Source organism: Lissotriton vulgaris, chromosome 10, assembly GCF_964263255.1.
Source record: "Lissotriton vulgaris chromosome 10, aLisVul1.2, whole genome shotgun sequence".
Taxonomy (NCBI): Eukaryota; Metazoa; Chordata; class Amphibia; order Caudata; family Salamandridae; genus Lissotriton; species Lissotriton vulgaris.
In genome coordinates, this window is record NC_141698.1 from 63229261 (window position 1) to 63247092 (window position 17832).

Below are 17832 nucleotides of genomic sequence, written 5' to 3' on the forward strand. Positions count from 1 at the left end.
CATGGTTTTGATTCCATCTCACCCAATGTAAAGCAGCCAACAGCATCTTCCAATCATGGTTGTTTTTCATTAAGTAGGGAGGGCGATGAAATTTGCTGTTACTAGAACATTAAAATTCTGCAGCTCAAAAAACATTTCTCAACAGGCCTACTTTATATTATATATACATATATATATATATATATATATATATATATATATATATATATATACATATATATATATACATATATACATATATATATATATATATACATATATATACATATATATATACATATATATACATATGTATATATACATATATATATATATATATACATATATATATATACATATATATACATATATATATATACATATATATACATATATATATATATATATATATATATATATATATATATATATATATATATATATATATATATATATATCTCCAAACAAACAGGAAAGCACAGTTGAGAGAGGCCGCGGGAAGCTTAGTAAAAAGTTCATTTATTGTGCACTCGAACACTTGCCAGCAGTCCAAACACAAGGCAACAGACTTCTCCATGGAAAATGCTCTGCCAGACGCGTTTCAGGAAACATTTGCATTTAAATATCGGTGAGTGAGCATCGCATCCACTTGGAAATACGAACTACAAACACCATGAGGCATTAGGAATGCCACGCCCACATGGGCAGGTGTTTTAAATTGATAATTTGACGCGACGCTTGCACTACCGTCCATGCCACTGATGAAAGGAGTTTATTTCCTGAAACGCGTCTGGCAGAGCATTTTACATGGAGAAGTCTGTTGCCTTGTGTTTGGACTGCTGGCAAGTGTTCGAGTGCACAATAAATGAACTTTTTACTAAGCTTCCAGTTCCCGCGACCTCTCTCAACTGTGCTTTCCTGTTTGTTAGGATATATATATATATATATATATATCCGCTTCTCTTTATCTTGTTCCTGGCAGGCTATCAGCTGCATTGGACTACTGTCGAGAACCTTGGCATTATTTTTAATTGCAATCTGTATTTTACTCCACCGGTGACACGTCATCAGCTTGGATGAGCTAAAGAAGATCTTCACCTTCTATTCCAACACAGAAAGGACCTCATCGGCTGCCATGACAACTGCTGCAACACTAGTAACACCAGGTTGACAGATATGAAAAGAGACAAACTGCAATCCGACCAAAATCAAGCAGCATTCTTGACAAAGCAGACTAGTCTGAGGCCCAAACACCCTCCATTGTCAGTTTAGGACCTAATGTGTGTTTATGTATGTATGCCTGTGTGTATTTATGGATGTAAGCTCCCACAGACTCTGGACAGAATCCTGGTAATTCAGTCCACATTTGCTCCCTTCGGACACTGGTGAGGTGCATTAGTGCTGCTTCATAATGTTCCACTTAGTAGCACTGTGCATAATATGTTGCCTCATCTAGACTCAGGACCTACATCCCACTGAACTAAAATCCTTCATTGTGCGGGAGAGACGTCCATGACTCAGCAGCTGAGAACACTGGGGCAGATTTACAAGCCCCTTGCTCCTTTTTTACGCCGCCCTTGCGTCACTTTTGTGACGCAGTGGTGGCGCAAAGCCAGCGCCATGCTGCGGGGTATTTACAAAGTGACGCATCTGGGAGATGCGTCACGTTGTAAAGCCCTGCACCACAGGTAGGCGTTCCGGTGCAGGGGGGGGCGTTCGGGCGCAGGAACGCCTCCTAAAAGTGGCTGAGTGAAATCTACAAGATTTAACTCAGTCGCTTTTAAGACCATGCTGCATCAAAACCCTGTGCCTGCTTGAAGCAGGCGTAAGGATTGATGCAGCATTTCCAGGATAGGGCACCCCCGAGCCTTGCTGGAGCTGCGTCGTGCTTGCGACGCAACTCCAACAATGCGCCGCCTTTACGGCAGCAGATGCGTCACGCATCTGTCCATTTTTGCCCCATGGTTCACCGTATTGTAAATGCGGCGCATCCATGGCCACGCAGCCGTGACGCACAATAACTGGCGCATCCCTGCTGATATCCAGGGTTGCGTCAGCTATTGTAAATCTGCCCCACTGTTTCTTTCTTTCTCTCTCTCTTACCCCCACTTCCTGTGGTTGCTTCTTTCTGTCAGTTCAATCTCCTTCCGGGCTAAAGGGTCACAGAGGATACTCATTCGTTTCATAGCTTGGTGTCTTGATACAGGACACATGCTGGTCTAGGCTTAGGTCTTTATGATTTGGAAAGCAATTTAACCTAAAGCAGAAGTGAGTCAGCGGTTTGAATCTCAGAATGTCTGAGCCGGGGCTGTTTATTCCTATGAGGTTGATAATGCAAGAGACTGGGTTTCAGTTAGGTAATACTACTTTTACGGGAAACTTGGCACGTCACATACCTTTGAACAATGGAGCACATATCAGCAAAAAGCCACAATGACATAACCAGAACAGTGAGCCTCCTTCACATGTCTAAACAAGGTCAATAACGGGTGTTACTTTTACTACATCCACTGGCACTCAATGTACTGGCCTCTTAAGGATGAAAGGCCACGTTAGCCGTGTCAGGATTCCAACTCTTCACTGACACATCACAGCAGAGGTTAGCAGTGAATGTTCAACTCACCGAACCCTCTTACTGATCACTGTGTGCTACTACTCCCAAACCCCTCCTCTGCACTTGTCAGAAGCACTCTTTCCTGGTTACCCCACCTGCATCCTTTTGGAAACTCCACCTACCAGTTTGTTTTGCATAATTACATCATGTTCTTCAATCAAAGACAAACTCCTTCAGCTCTACAAAGCCCACTCTAGTCCCTTGGCCCACCCTATAACAATACTCTAAATAAGCGAGAAACATAGAACTGACATACCTTCGCGCCTTTCCTGATCCCACGTTGCTTGCTATTAGGGAGGTTGTCTTCCGTAGTCCTTTCCCCACCACCACCTCGTCCTGGCACCCTGGTACCGAGCTGGCCCGCGTGGACACCAGTAGCCGCTCATGGTGGTCCTCACTGCGGCTCCTGCGCAGTCGAGCGCTGGTCTCGCTCCTGGTACGGCACATCTTGCTGATGAGACCCTGTGACACCACATCATCGAAGCGCTGCCGGTGCTTTCTGGGAATGAAAATCCTGAGAAACATACGGATGGAATACAGTGAGATGATTGTTCAATGAACCCTCCAGTAGCCACCCTACAACGAAGCTGTTATGAGAAATATGAAAACGACATTGTTGCGGCAGTAGTACTATATGCCAAAGCGAGGGCTGTCATTGGACGGATTGCGTCGTGTTCCTCAAGAGCATCTGTTACAATCTACGAGAAGATGACGACTCTCTCCATTCTTGGCTACTCTAATCATGTAACAGGGCCAACACTATTCCTCTCAAAAATAATTGATTCTTGAAAATCCATGTATAGTCAGTAAAGGGACAAACAGTATTAATATGGTTCAACTTCCATAACCAATGCTGTGGCGCCCTAGCTGTACAGATGTTCCCTTAGCTGCCCCAGGTATCTAGCAGGCAGTAAAGTAATGTAATGACCCCAGAATATATTGGCAAGGTAGTTTCCCAATTCACATGTACTGCTTCCTGCGCAATTTAAAAAAATCTAAACCTTTGAGAAAATCTGCCTTCATTTTCAACATTTCAAAACCACTTTGGCAAATCAACCCCCAACTTTGTAGAATCCAGCTGAACTTCAACCTCCACTCTTACTATGAGCCTTCACAAACAAACATGAATCCCAATCTCTGAAATATAATCTCCAATCAGAATAAATATCCACTACAAAATCTAGGTCTTCATCTTCAAACCAGGTGTACTTCTGAAATTTGAGCTCCATTTCTGAAACTCAACCTTCACTTCTGAAAATTGACATCAACTTCTGAAAATCAACCTTCTGAAAATCAACTTCCATTTATGAAAACCAAACTTCGATACTTATCCTCCGCTTCTAAAAACCAATGTCACTTGCAAAAGGAACGTGCACTTCTGAAAGGCATCCTTCGCTTCTCATAACTGACATTCCAATAATGTACCTCCATTTCTTATCATCAACATCTTCTTCAGAAACTCCATCTCCATTTATTAAAAGTTACCCCAATTTCAGTAAATAAATCTCAGAACAGAACTCCAGCTCAAACAATTTACTCCCCTGGCAGAAGTTCTACTGAGTGGTCTTGCTGTCCTTCAGTGTGATTCCAGAGTGCAAGACCAGTTGTGTCAACAGACTGGACTGGCAGATGTTCTACTGAGTGGTCTTGCTGTCCCTCAGTGTGATTCCTGAGTGCAAGACCAGTTGTGTCCACAGACTGGACTGGCAGAAGTTCTACCGAGTGGTCTTGCTGTCCCTCAGTGTAATTCCAGAGTACAAGACCAGTTGTGTCAACAGTCTGGACTGGCAGATGTTCTACTGAGTGGTCTTGCTGTCCCTCAGTGTGATTCCAGAGTACAAGACCAGTTGTGTCAACAGACTGGACTGGCAGAAGTTCTACTGAGTGGTCTTGCTGTCCCTCAGTGTGATTCCAGAGTGCAAGACCAGTTGTGTCAAGAGACTGGACTGGCAGAAGTTCTACTGAGTGGTCTTGCTGTCCTTCAGTGTGATCACAGAGTGCAAGACCAGTTGTGCCCACAGACTGGACTGGCAGAAGTTCTACTGAGTGGTCTTGCTGTCCCTCAGTGTGATTCCAGAGTGCAAGACCAGTTGTGTCAACAGACTGGACTGGCAGAACTTCTACGGAGTGGTCTTGCTGTCCCTCAGTATGATTCCAGAGTGCAAGACCAGTTGTGTCAACAGACTGGACTGGCAGAAGTTCTACTGAGTGGTCTTGCTGTCCCTCAGTGTGATTCCAGAGTGCAAGACCAGTTGTGTCAACAGACTGGACTGGCAGAAGTTCTACTGAGTGGTCTTGCTGTCCTTCAGTGTGATCACAGAGTGCAAGACCAGTTGTGCCCACAGACTGGACTGGCAGAAGTTCTACTGAGTGGTCTTGCTGTCCCTCAGTGTGATTCCAGAGTGCAAGACCAGTTGTGTCAACAGACTGGACTGGCAGAACTTCTACGGAGTGGTCTTGCTGTCCCTCAGTATGATTCCAGAGTGCAAGACCAGTTGTGTCAACAGACTGGACTGGCAGAAGTTCTACTGAGTGGTCTTGCTGTCCTTCAGTGTGATTCCAGAGTGCAAGACCAGTTGTGTCAACAGACTGGACTGGCAGATGTTCTACTGAGTGGTCTTGCTGTCCCTCAGTGTGATTCCAGAGTGCAAGACCAGTTGTGTCCACAGACTGGACTGGCAGAAGTTCTACCGAGTGGTCTTGCTGTCCCTCAGTGTAATTCCAGAGTACAAGACCAGTTGTGTCAACAGGCTGGACTGGCAGATGTTCTACTGAGTGGTCTTGCTGTCCCTCAGTGTGATTCCAGAGTACAAGACCAGTTGTGTCAACAGACTGGACTGGCAGAAGTTCTACTGAGTGGTCTTGCTGTCCCTCAGTGTGATTCCAGAGTGCAAGACCAGTTGTGTCAACAGACTGGACTGGCAGAAGTTCTACTGAGTGGTCTTGCTGTCCTTCAGTGTGATCACAGAGTGCAAGACCAGTTGTGCCCACAGACTGGACTGGCAGAAGTTCTACTGAGTGGTCTTGCTGTCCCTCAGTGTGATTCCAGAGTGCAAGACCAGTTGTGTCAACAGACTGGACTGGCAGAAGTTCTACTGAGTGGTCTTGCTGTCCTTCAGTGTGATCACAGAGTCCAAGACCAGTTGTGCCCATAGATTGGCAGGGCATCTGCTCCACGCAGAACTTTACTTATCGCTTACAACCCATGACGCTTGGAGCTGATGAAGCGGCCTCGGCTCATCAGCCCCCGGGGGATGCGGTCCATATGTCAGATGGGTGCGGATAATGAGCACCCAGTTCAAGTATGGTTGGCACATAGCAATCCACTCTTTGTTCTTGCTCTAGCTTCGTAATCACACTTGGCATTGGAAACCAGCCCATGCCCTACATGTTATTCTACTTTTAAAGGTCATTTTTATTTAGAAGTTTACCTACCTATTGTTTTTCTATAAAATGCTTTAGTGAGTGGCTTTAAAGGTCATGCCTGCAGCTGGCATAAGCTCGTTCTTCAAAATCTGTTTAATTCCACTTAGTGACACAAGCTCCTCAGGCTGGATTTCTGTGGCTTTATTTTTAATCAAATGCAGGCCGTATTAAAATCAAGTCAAGAAAGTGGACGTCTGGTGACCTGCACAAAAACCCCACAATTGAGAAGCTGGGATGAAAATAGTCAAGATGCAATACACTGATATATGAGAGAGACATACTTCGAAACAAAAAATTGCAGCAGAGCCCACCCGCGGGTGCTGGAATTGAGGGCACTCACACCCAGCCACCCAAGTTGGTAGCTTCACCACTCAGATTAGGGAGGGTGTTTGGCACCCAGGCCTGGGTTTTGTGTGGGCACAAGCAAAGAGAGGCCAGGTCAATGATTGTGGGCAAGGAGTTGTAAGAGTGGATAGAGAGTGCGAAACGAGGGCAAAGAAGGTAAGATTAAGAGAGCTGGAGGGAGCCCATGAGCAGGTAGATCATGATGACGTATGGGGGTAAATTTGGCAACCAGGAGATGGAAGCGCACACGGAGTAAGGAAGAATAAGTGGGGCACGAGGATGAAGAGTCAAACAGTGGCAACCAAGAACGGAAGGATAGTGAGTAACAACTGAGCGCGCAGGGTAGAAAAATAGGACAATGCAGCCGAATGAACATGTGCAGAGGAGGGAAGGGTGTGATGAGGGGCGTGGCTAGCGTTGGTGGCTTTTGTGGCCTTCCTTAAGTGCAGATATGCAGTTGTTTGGGAACTCTCAGGTGCTTTTTTCAGATTAATCATATAAATCACCCTCTTTGTGTAGCCTCCTAGGCTTCGCCAGTCGCATTCTATTGCCACCGTAATACATCAACTGCTCTTCTCACTAGCCCTAGTCATTGCTTGTCGTAGCCCTTGTAGATGTAAATGTCTCCCAATAGCAATCTCTGTTGGACCTCCTAACTCTCTGTCCTATTGCATATTCCATCTCTTTCACATCAGTTATTTGCCTATAGTTTAGAAAACCTACTCCCTGCACTGGGTGGGTTTGCTTCCTCATTCAAACTGTTGATGCTATGGCCACTGGACTTAGTCCTAGTACATATTTTGTGGCACTTCCCTAAAATGGTTGGATACTGGTCATGGATCTGATCATCCCATGATGCTCCGATACCCCGAACTGCTTTCTTGGGTCTCTAGCTTGACATGTCTAACCTGTCTGAATTGGTCCAGTATGAACACAGATAGTTAACGATATCCCGTGCAGGACCTACACTTCGCATAGTCTGTCACTGGCAGCAACAGTCCACGCTCAGTGGACAAATGTCCCACATATAGCAATTCGTGTCATTTGAACATGTGATTATAAGATCAACAATCTGCTGGTCATCCTCGATCACGGGTGGAACCCCTACATTCCAGGAGTGCACATCCTCGGGGCCTGTGGGACTGCACCATCAGCCGTCTAATACGGCGCACTATGAGCCTAAAGCTTTACTGGAACCCTATTTCTTGAACACTCGATGTAGTATGTCGTTCTCCATCCGGTCTCTTTTCAGACTGACTGACGCAATCCTAATGCAGCCATTGGTAGTGCATTGAGACATATGATCGCAGCCATCAACACCTCTTCGTCCCATCCAGTTTTTACTCCCTGATATATGTGCTCTGACGACTTTCCTCAACCCTTACCTACTTGGTTTAGACTGTAACCTACCCATGCCTCTTTTTCAATGCACCTCCCTGGTGATGGTTCCTGACGGATTCCTTGACTTACTAGCACTGGATCATATGTTCTTTTACAACTCGTTTCATGAGATGATTTTAAATATTTACTTATGCCTTCCCTAGAACACCTATCGTCTCTGTGACTGGCTCGGTATTATTAACACAAGGTTCTACACTTTTACGCAAGATATGCACAAATTGAAATTCTTGAGACTCAGGACATGTTGTTGTTACTGTGAAGCAGAAGAACCCTGGGTACACTAGTAAGAGTTCTGGCACCTCTTTGACATTGTAAGTCGCTTCATCTTCACATCTTCTCAATACTTTGTCCACTTATGTTTCTTAGAAGGACAAAAAGGCCAACTCGTGTCTTGAGTGCCCCCAAACCAGATGCAGCTCATCTCAGCAGCCGGGGCTCACTGCACCCCACTTTCGACTAGGGCAGTATAAATGTTCCCCTCTGTGTTTCTTCACGCCTAGACACTATATAAAATGGAGTCTGAAGCACAGATCTGAAAGCACCCACACAGGAAGATGTAGCCCTGCGGACACCTCGTGAATTACAGTGGCAGGACCTCAGTCAGTCGCTGTGTTTCAGAACCTCCATCTCCATGTACATCCGTCTTGGATCCAGTCTAATACAGAGAGAGTTGTCCTCTCTCAGGTGAGAGGCGGTGCCATCTTCTTACTTCCTGTTACTCCTCGAATGATCTACAGAAACGACAGGTGTCAGCATTTCGTTTGCTGTCGCCCACTGTTTCTTTTCAGGCCAGGCATCAGTGTGGTTTACCACTCTCCAAGGATTTAGCCATCAGATTGTCGAACATCTAGTGGGAGCCCAAGGACAACGTGGCTTCGATGTTTTGCCTCAGGCCACCCACCCCACCAAACAACGTGTATGCAGTATACAGAAAACCTAACAGAATGAGGCCCACTGTGGACCTCCTGGGGTATTTCTACTACCATCAACGTTATTGCCTCTGTAATTCATACTTTCATTATCCTGCCTCCTAAACAAAGCTATCAGTTTCTAACTTACCCGGGGGGGTTGGGAACATCTGAACAAAATAATTATCACATCTGAGCTCTCAACCTTCACCAAATTCCTGGGTTTCATCGAGACACATATGGCATGCCAGACACTTTCTCCAGAGACCTGAGCTAAAGGACTTAACTCAAGCTATGGGCATCCCAAGAAGCAAACGTGGCTATCCCCTACCTACTTAATGTTGCTCCTAAAGACCGACTTGCACCTCTAAAAGCACCCCTGAACTCTGGGGTTCAACTCATATCCAGAACAAAGAAATGTGATCACATCAAGCCGGTCCTGGCCTCATTCAACTCGATAAACCTAGAGGCACAAAGACACACAAATACGCCTGCATCATCTACAAGGCACTAAATACAAGCACCCCCATTTAACTGGTACACAAACTCGCCTTCGTTGGAGGAAACAGAGCTGAGAGGAATATCATGCGTATGACTTGGAATTCCCAAGTACAAGAAAAGACCAACTATAAAATGACCATTCTTCTGCAACGACACAGCAATTTGGAACTCCCCAACCAACCAATGTATGACTACAAAATTCAAACCAGCCTAAAAACATGACTGGCTATAAGGAGCTTCATCGTGACATATCTGACCTTAAACTATTACTGACATTTACTATAGCCTTATTGCCCGCTGCCAAGCGCTATGCTGGTTGTTAAAGGCCACGAACCTAAGTTATAGATCCAAGTTGTAGGTAACGGTCAACAAAAAGGGATAGTGATTTCATGCCCAGTGGAGCTCAATGCATAAGGACTACAAGGCCTTTGGAATATTCCATGCACAGAGATTAATGTTCTAAATTAAACAGGGAGAAGCAGAAATAATAAACATTGGCATAGTTGAGCTGAAGGCCTTTGCCCTGAGTTATTCCATTGTCTCCAATGGACCCCCAATGTTCTAATGTAGCCTTGTAGCCTGCTACTGAGGCCTGTGTCTGTTGTTAAAGACCTTGAACCCGAGCTATAGGCATAAGCCGCTGGTACACTGCGTTTGTGAAATTTGGTAAAGTACCCGGTCACCTTAATAGAGGGCCAAGACAGTGCACTATAAATAGTAAAAATAAAGAAATATACTGGTGTGAGTTGAGGGATATCCAGTCTTCGTAGTCCAGAAAATATTGGATGTACTAGAAGTTTTTCAACGTGCCTCTGCTCTGTAGATTTGTTATGCCTCTTTACATTTTAGCACAAGCATAGTATATATTATTAGGCTGTGCTAAATCTGCGTGATGTCACAAGATTTTGAGAAAACTGAATAAAATTATGTGAGGTACATATACACATTTTGGCCAGGATCATGTGCCTCTTCCAGGAAAGGGCATATTTCGCACAAAAAAAGATATTCAAGATATGGAAGGAGACAGGTTTGAGCAAAAATGTGTTTCAGCAAGGCATTTTCTGCCTGAACCAGTCTCTTGCCGGCAAAAATCACGAACACTTTTGAGCTATGCGAAATGGTGAAAGTTTTGCACATTTCAAGTAAGGTGAAATTAAGGTGAAATTCAGGGTTATGTAGGCATAATAAAAACTCCACACGGGTCTGCTACACAGCCATTGCTTTCATTCAGTCTGTTTAGACAGGGTTGAGGCGAAGTAAGATCTCTGGGAATCATTCCAAAGTGGGTCAGATGGCGTTTGTTACTTGGGTTGGGTTGGAATCCTGGCTCTAAGCTGTTTCTGGATTAGCGGTCACTACCTTCAGACAGGCCTTCTCAGCCAATGGTGGACTCTAGGAGGTCACGCCCATGCACTGCACACCATCTATGTAGGTAGAGTCGGGATCCTTGTGATATCAAGGGCAGCGGTGTAGACGTTGCTGTAGTAGAGCCGCCTGGCTGTGCTACACGTAGCAAAGACCTGGTTATAATTTTTTTGCTCCATAGGTGTCTGTTGGATGAGCAGAATCTGGTGTCCCCAACCCCCAAGTAGCTTCATACATCAGGGTCAGACTGTGCTGATCGATATTGAATGAGTCTGGAAATACGAAGGCTTTATCTGAGGCCAAGGTTCCACATCCTGTGTCTAAAAACAGAGCAGGGGAGAGGGCCGGGTCACTGTACCCTTTTGGTCCTGGTTCGGGGGTTGTAAATGTAAATGTAAATGTGGGTGTACTTGTGAAGCACACTGTGACTCCAAGGAGTATCCTGGCGCTGAAGACCGCTGGGGAACCCGTCCTGGTTTTCCCTGTGAGATGTTCCCTTTCTGGGTATCTCCAAGGTGAAACCAGGCATCCACGGCGTCTGTGGGGGGCCGTTGTAGAGATGAGGCAGGCTAATGCCCAAAGTTGCCAAGTGTGATCCCTGGTTAAAGTAGGCACCGAGGTGAGAATTATCGAGTCCGTTTGACCCTGGTCCACCACCCTGCCGCGTCGGGGATTGAACCCTGGTCCAAGACCGTTCTCTGCTTACGGGTCTGCCGCCTCTAACCAGTGAGCCACACCACTCCACTTGTTTTTGTTGTACTTCGTTGGGCAGGCTTGGAGTTATCATGAGCTGTTCTCCCACCCCACCTCAATGCTTTTTTATTTGCACTCCAGTATTAACCACCCCCAGAAGGAAAGCTGTTCCAACCCACTGTTCTTAAGAGTGCAGATTGTATTGTATTGTAATTGCATTTATATAGCGCTTACTCCCCCTGACGAGGAGTTGAAGTGCTTTTTCGGCAAGTAGCACGCTACTCTGGAAGCCATAGAGGATTAGTGGTGAATTAGTATGGTGAAATATGCAAGTATTTTGAGTGGTGGATATGTTAGTCTGTTATTTGGATTGAGAAGGATAGTGGAGGGATAAAAGAGGGAAAAAGGTATGCATTTATATAACACTTGCTACCCCTGATGAGGTGTTTAGGAGCTTTTCAGTGAGTAGCAACCCAAACAAGATTACCAAATCACCAAATTAGGAACTACTGTCTCCCCCACAGACGTGAAAAAAGCCTTTCACTATCCAGTTATTTGATTGGTCAATGTTTGCTTAAGCTCTGGCCAATGTGTATCCCCTATACAAAAAAAACACATGCCATATTGCATTTTATTGGATCTAGCTAGTGTTGTTTTTACTAGCAATATTTAAGATAGGTTCTGTAAAATAAACCTTTGTTCAGTCGTGTTGTGTGATTATGTGCAAGAATCTAGTTTGATTTTAAGCACTGTAATATTGAATGTAGAAATGCATTTCCCCAACACAGACTTGTGCTGCCTCTCATTGTCCCGCCAAAAGTGGGAGGTACTCTTGAAGCACGTGGTGGAAGAGAAAGTTGGTGGAACCTACAACTCCATTTCCTGAATATTTTTTCAAAACACATGGAACTCTGCCACCTTTGCCCTTTCCCTTGGCAATGTCCTCCCCTCCTCTGCCCAAATATTAAATCTGAAATACTTCACATCCTGAAACCCGCCTCTAGTACTCTCAGTTTAAACCTTTCCTCCATCACACAAATATTTTGTTTTAAATACCTGGAAATCTGTGCCTCCCTCTTGTCCTAGCACAATCTGGGCCTTTCCTTCCCATACCCAACAAAAGCTGTGATCTCTGCTCCCAGTGTGAAAGTGAAGAGCCAACTTCAAGCAATGCTCTTTAAAATAACAACAACAGGGCACCACTAATCAACAGGGAAGTCAGGGGACATATACTCTTAGGTTAAGTAAGAACCCCATTCGCCCACCCTTTGGAGGTATACTCTACTGGCAAGGCATAACATGTATCCCAACATACATATGTATAAACAATGTTTGCAAAAACACATTTGTAAACATGTATTTATTTCTTCTAACAGTAATAAAATGCTTAAAACTATGTATTCACTATACAATAGTATTATCTATCCCTCACTATGATACAATAAATAATTAGATTGTGCAAACCTTTATCAATGTAGTCCTTTTTACATGTCTTTAAATTGTAATTACATTGAATTAGACCTCGCTGCATGGACTTGTATAAAGTCAGGAAGATGTCTCCTGATAGTCCAATAAGCAAGACTGGGGAAGTAGGTAGTATTTGCCCAGTGACATCACAACAGTGAAAAAAACAACAGCTGAGAGGTTAGAATTATAGGTATGGGGGTACCATGCCTTTGGAACCTGGGAGGGCTTCTTCTGAGAAACAGTTGGTGTGAGCTTCTCACCTCTGTTCTTACCTGTCCATTTTTAGGTCTGGATATCAAACAGATCTTTTGCCTAAATATACAAAAGTGGGCTTTGGGTCCACCACTTGCTGCTATTGACTTTCTTTAATCAGTCTCTTTCCGCCATTGGCTTGAAACTGTGTCAGCCAAGTCTTGACTCGGAGTACTCGTCTCTCAACCAATGCTATTGGCTCTTTTGGTGTATCCTACCATCTACACTTGAGTGTTTACCTTAAACTACTTGGCGGACTACTTTACAACTCTAGCCTCCCCTCTCTGCCCACTCCTGCTGACTCTCTCCCATGTGCCTCACTCATATTTGCTAATATTCATGCGTGAGCACATTAAACCCAGACCTATGGGCTGTGGCAAGGTTGGTTAGTGTAGTCTCCTACACTTTGGTTCCTCCCAGGAGGAGTAGTGTTTTATCAAATAGAATCCTACAGTATGGGATTTTGCTCTTTCTTTGTAGAAATCCCCAGAGAGGGCAGGACACTACCTTTGAAGGACAGAGAGCTGGATCACATAAATGCCTTATTTGGTGTTGGGCGAAGCAAAACCACTGCTGTAAATCACCAGTGTCTTTTCTCACGGTTCTCCTCCTGTATTCAGAGTGGTGTTAGCACTAGGAGCACCCCGGAATATCATCTGCTCGCTCAACAGATGAAAACCTCTGACCCGGCAGCCCATCTGCAAGGGGCTCCCAGATTCCACTGATGGTCATGCCGCCATATTGAGGGAAGGGCAGCCATCACTAATTTTCCCAGCATGTATGTGCAAACAATGCATGGTGGAAGCAGAAAATGTTGAATGGCTCACACGTGTTTCGAGAAACCTTACTGATCATCGGAGCCATTGGTTTTTCGTACTGAGAAAAAACTTCCTGCTCTGAGTGTTTACTTTTGCAATACAAAATGTCTGCCCTCTCGGCAAACCTTCAGCACTGCGGAGGGAGCGGAGGTGCATCCCCTCACTGCACAGAGATCCCTGACAGACAGGTGGCGATCAGTATGGTGGGCAGATGGTCCTCCTTTAGAGTGCCCGGGGACTCTTCAATTGAATTGGCGAGTCAATGTTCTTTATTGGAAGCCGGATGTAGCTATTTCCTGGTACCGCTCGATGCACCGTAGGCAGAAATGTGATATAGGCTGCAAGAAGATCCATTTCTCAGAAGAATTTAATCAATAAGCTTTGGGAAAAATGTATGAGTCCTATAATCAGTCAGTGAATGGCGGTGACTATTGATAAAAAGGAAGAACGACTGAAATGATCAGATGATATGTTCTGTCTTGCCACCTCCCACCTCTGTACACTGATTGAAAACAACTATATGGCACAAACAGAAAGCTTTAGATTAATTCCTTGGACGCAAATATATGGGAAACCCCAATATTAGAACAGGCCGAAATTGTGATATGCTAGAACTGGTAACTTGCAGTATTTTTCAAAACTTTGACGAGCTTAGCAAATCCGAGAGCTGGCAGAGTTTATAAAAACAAACAGGGAGTAAAAAAGGAGCCTTGTGCTACATAAGGAACCTTCTTGCTGCTGGAGCACCTGGAGCAGGCAACAAGCATTGTACACAGTAGCTGCTCACATTTGTTTTTGGCAGTACCACACACATCCCAGTAGCAGCTGGCCCAAAGATGGGATTCCAGCAGCAGGTGATGGAAGTGATGAGGCTGCCAAGGGACAGCTATTGAGTTTTCCTGGATCCACTCAGGGCCAGGTGGTCCTGCGTTAAAGCGGTTATCACAGTTCCAGGCAGCCGGATGTCTCATCAATGTTCGTTAACACCTTCCGTGCGGTTCAGATTTACCGCCGGTGCTGAGCCCTAATGAAAACGGGCGTGGTCATGACGGAACGGTTCCGTCATGAGCACAGCTCAACCGATGCTCATGATGGAACCGTTCCGTCATGAGCATCGAAGGGGTTAAGACATGCTTCTCTGGGGGAATGGGCTCGGAAAGGTGAAACTTGCTTCAGCAGTTCACAAAGTGTAAAGTTCCCCAACTTAACCCAGCTTTGTAGGTGCAAGGATTCACTTCGCCCACTCTTTACCTGTGCTTTGTTCTGGACAGGGCCGGTAAAAGAGGAGGTGGCCTTGCTATTATCTATCATGCCTCCATTGTGGGATCATTTCAGGCGGTGGCCTCACAGACGTGTGAGGCATTGGGGTTCAAGCTTTCATTATCAAATCATCAAACTTTCCAGGGCTGCCTCCTGTATAGACCACCCGGGACTAAGTCCCATTTCCTCGAAACAGTGGGCAATATTTTGGAGGAAGCCCTGTGTACTAAATCCTTCACAGCACTAGGAGATTTTAGACCTGGACACTCTAGCCCTGGCTGAAGCAATGCAGGGGGCGGGACTTACTCAGGTGGTAATGGGGGCCCGCATACAGTAGGGCACACCCTGGATGGCATTTTCACGAACAACCCGGACTTACAGTTTGTCTATACCGAGTCTGAGGCCTGGTCAGACCATTCAGTTGTGCTATTCAATATTCAAACGCCCCGGCTGGATAGGGCCAGGCAGGATACGAAGTCAGCCAGGCTGTACAGACCCTGGAAAGAGGTTGATGGGACGGCACTGGAAGACCAGCTCACATCCTCCATGTTTACTCTGCCAGCAGATGTAAATGAAGCCGCAGATAGGTACACAGATTGGATAGAGCGAGCATGCAGCACTTTAGCCCAGCCGAAACTTTGTTGCCCCACTCGCACAGTACCATCTGCTCCCTGGTTCTCTAATGAGCTGCGAGAATATAAGGTGATCTGTAAAAAACTAGAGCGAGTCTGGCGTACGGATTACCTTCAGGCAGACAAAATTAAGCTCAAAGCCAGTCAAAGGATTTATAAAGATATGATTAGGAAGGCTAAATGCACATATTTTACTGACCGGATTGAGGGAGCCAAGAACTCAACTAGGGAACTCTTTGACACAGTTGCCAATTTGGTCATCCCTAAGTCAGTGACCGTTCCTCCAAGTCTGGAACTTTGTGAGACCCTCGCTAAGTTCTTCTTAAACAAAGTGGAACTGATCTTTACTGCACTTGAGCATCAAGTGGGTTTGACTCTTCTTGAAGGAACACACAGGACCCCTTTAATCAATCCACATGAGGCAAAACTTTCTGGGTTCCGTCCGGTGAGCTCGGAAGAGATCAAAAAATTGCTATATGCAACTAAATCGGGTTCGCCCCAAGATCCCTGTCCTGCGTCAGTTGCAAAGTTGGCAGCTACCCCCATATCGTGTACTCTCGCAGATCTATTTAACCAGATGTTTGACATCGGGGAATTTCCAACATGCTGGAAACGAGCATCGATTGCCCCACTGCTTAAAAAACCGACACTCGATATTTCAGACCCCAATAGCTATCGGCCCATAGCTCGGCTACCATTGCCAGCCAAATTTATTGAGAAGGTCGTGAATGCGCAGCTCTGTACATTTCTCAGAACCTCTCAGTGTCTGGACATTGCCCAACATGGGTTTAAGGAAGGTCACAGTACCGAGACCGCCCTAATTAAGTCTACGGAAGAGATCAGGAAGGCGCTGGATGCAGGGGGACGTGCAGCTCTGGTCCTCCTCGATCTTTCCGCGGCCTTCGACACGGTCCACCACAGCATTTTGGTGGATCATTTAGAAGGCTGCGGGATCCAGGGGAGGGCCTTGAGCATTTTGAAATCCTTCCTTGCGAATAGGGTCCAGGTGGTGGCTCTGGGAGATTTTGAATCTAGACCTTTCAAACTCCCAGGGGGGGGTCCCACAGGGCTCCTCCCTTAGCCCCACCCTATTCAATATTTATGTCTCATCCCTCGCCCCGGTGATCCGGTCGTTTGGATTTGAATTAACATCTTATGCAGATGATACCCAGATCGTGGTATCTCTGCTCCCGGGGAGAGAAGAAGGCTTAGCTGCCAGGTTCCAGGACTGCATGACAGCAGTCAGCACTTGGATGGCAGGTAACTGCCTAAAACTCAACTCTTCTAAAACTGAGGTTTTACTCTTTGGTGCTGATGTCAGTTTCTGGAGCCCTAAATGGTGGCCTGACGATATGGGAACACCACCCATTCCGGCAATGAAGGTAAAGAACCTGGGAGTTCTTATTGACAATCAATTATCCTTCAAACGGCAAGTCAATGCATTAACCTCCTCCATTTACTGGATCATGAAAACCATTAGGAAGGTTCGCCCCTTCCTACCGGACAGTAGCGGGAAAATGGTGGTGACGGCACTTGTGCTCTCCCGCCTTGATTACTTCAACAGTCTCCTCCTTGAAGCCCAGCAAGGGCTGCTCAATAAACTACAGGTGCTGCAAAATGCAGCCGTGCGTCTTATTGCTGGTCTGCCCAAGTTTGCGCTGGTTGCACAGGAATTGAGCAAATTGCACTGGCTACCGGTGAACAAACGAATAATGTTTAAATCATTGTGCATTGTGTATAAGGCAGTGCATGGACTGGGTCCATCTTTTCTCCAGCAGCACTTCTAATTGTACACGTCAGGCAGATAGTTGAGGTCGGCCAACAAAGGGCTGGTCAAGACAACTCTGATTTGGAAGCCCCGATGGGGAGGCAAAAGCTTCATTTTTGGAGCGGCCACTACCTGGAATGCCCTGCCCTTGGTCTTGAAGCAAAGTACGGACCTAATGGCCTTCCGGAAAAATATTAAAACCTGGCTTTTTGGCCTTTAGAAACGGAACGTCACCTTGGGGAGATATCATTTCAGCGCCAGGACACCGCTCGGTAACAGCGCGCTTTATAAATGGTATAAATAAATAAATAAATTCTATTCACTAGTGGGAGATTTGCTTCCAACAGCTGCTCGTCCCTAAGCTGGCCACCTCAAATGAGAGGCACCAAGTTTACCCAGGGAA

At 45.6% G+C, this 17832-nt stretch overlaps 1 protein-coding gene across 2 annotated transcripts in view; it reads right to left on the reverse strand.

Annotated features, from left to right (window-relative positions):
• GRID2IP (Grid2 interacting protein) overlaps positions 1-17832 on the reverse strand; it is a 321403-nt gene that overhangs the window by 82202 nt on the left and 221369 nt on the right. For both annotated transcript variants that reach the window (XM_086942375.1, XM_086942376.1), the window contains one exon: positions 2850-3107. In XM_086942375.1, coding sequence (XP_086798501.1) covers positions 2850-3107 — 258 coding nt within the window. The remainder of the gene's footprint in view (positions 1-2849; positions 3108-17832) is intronic.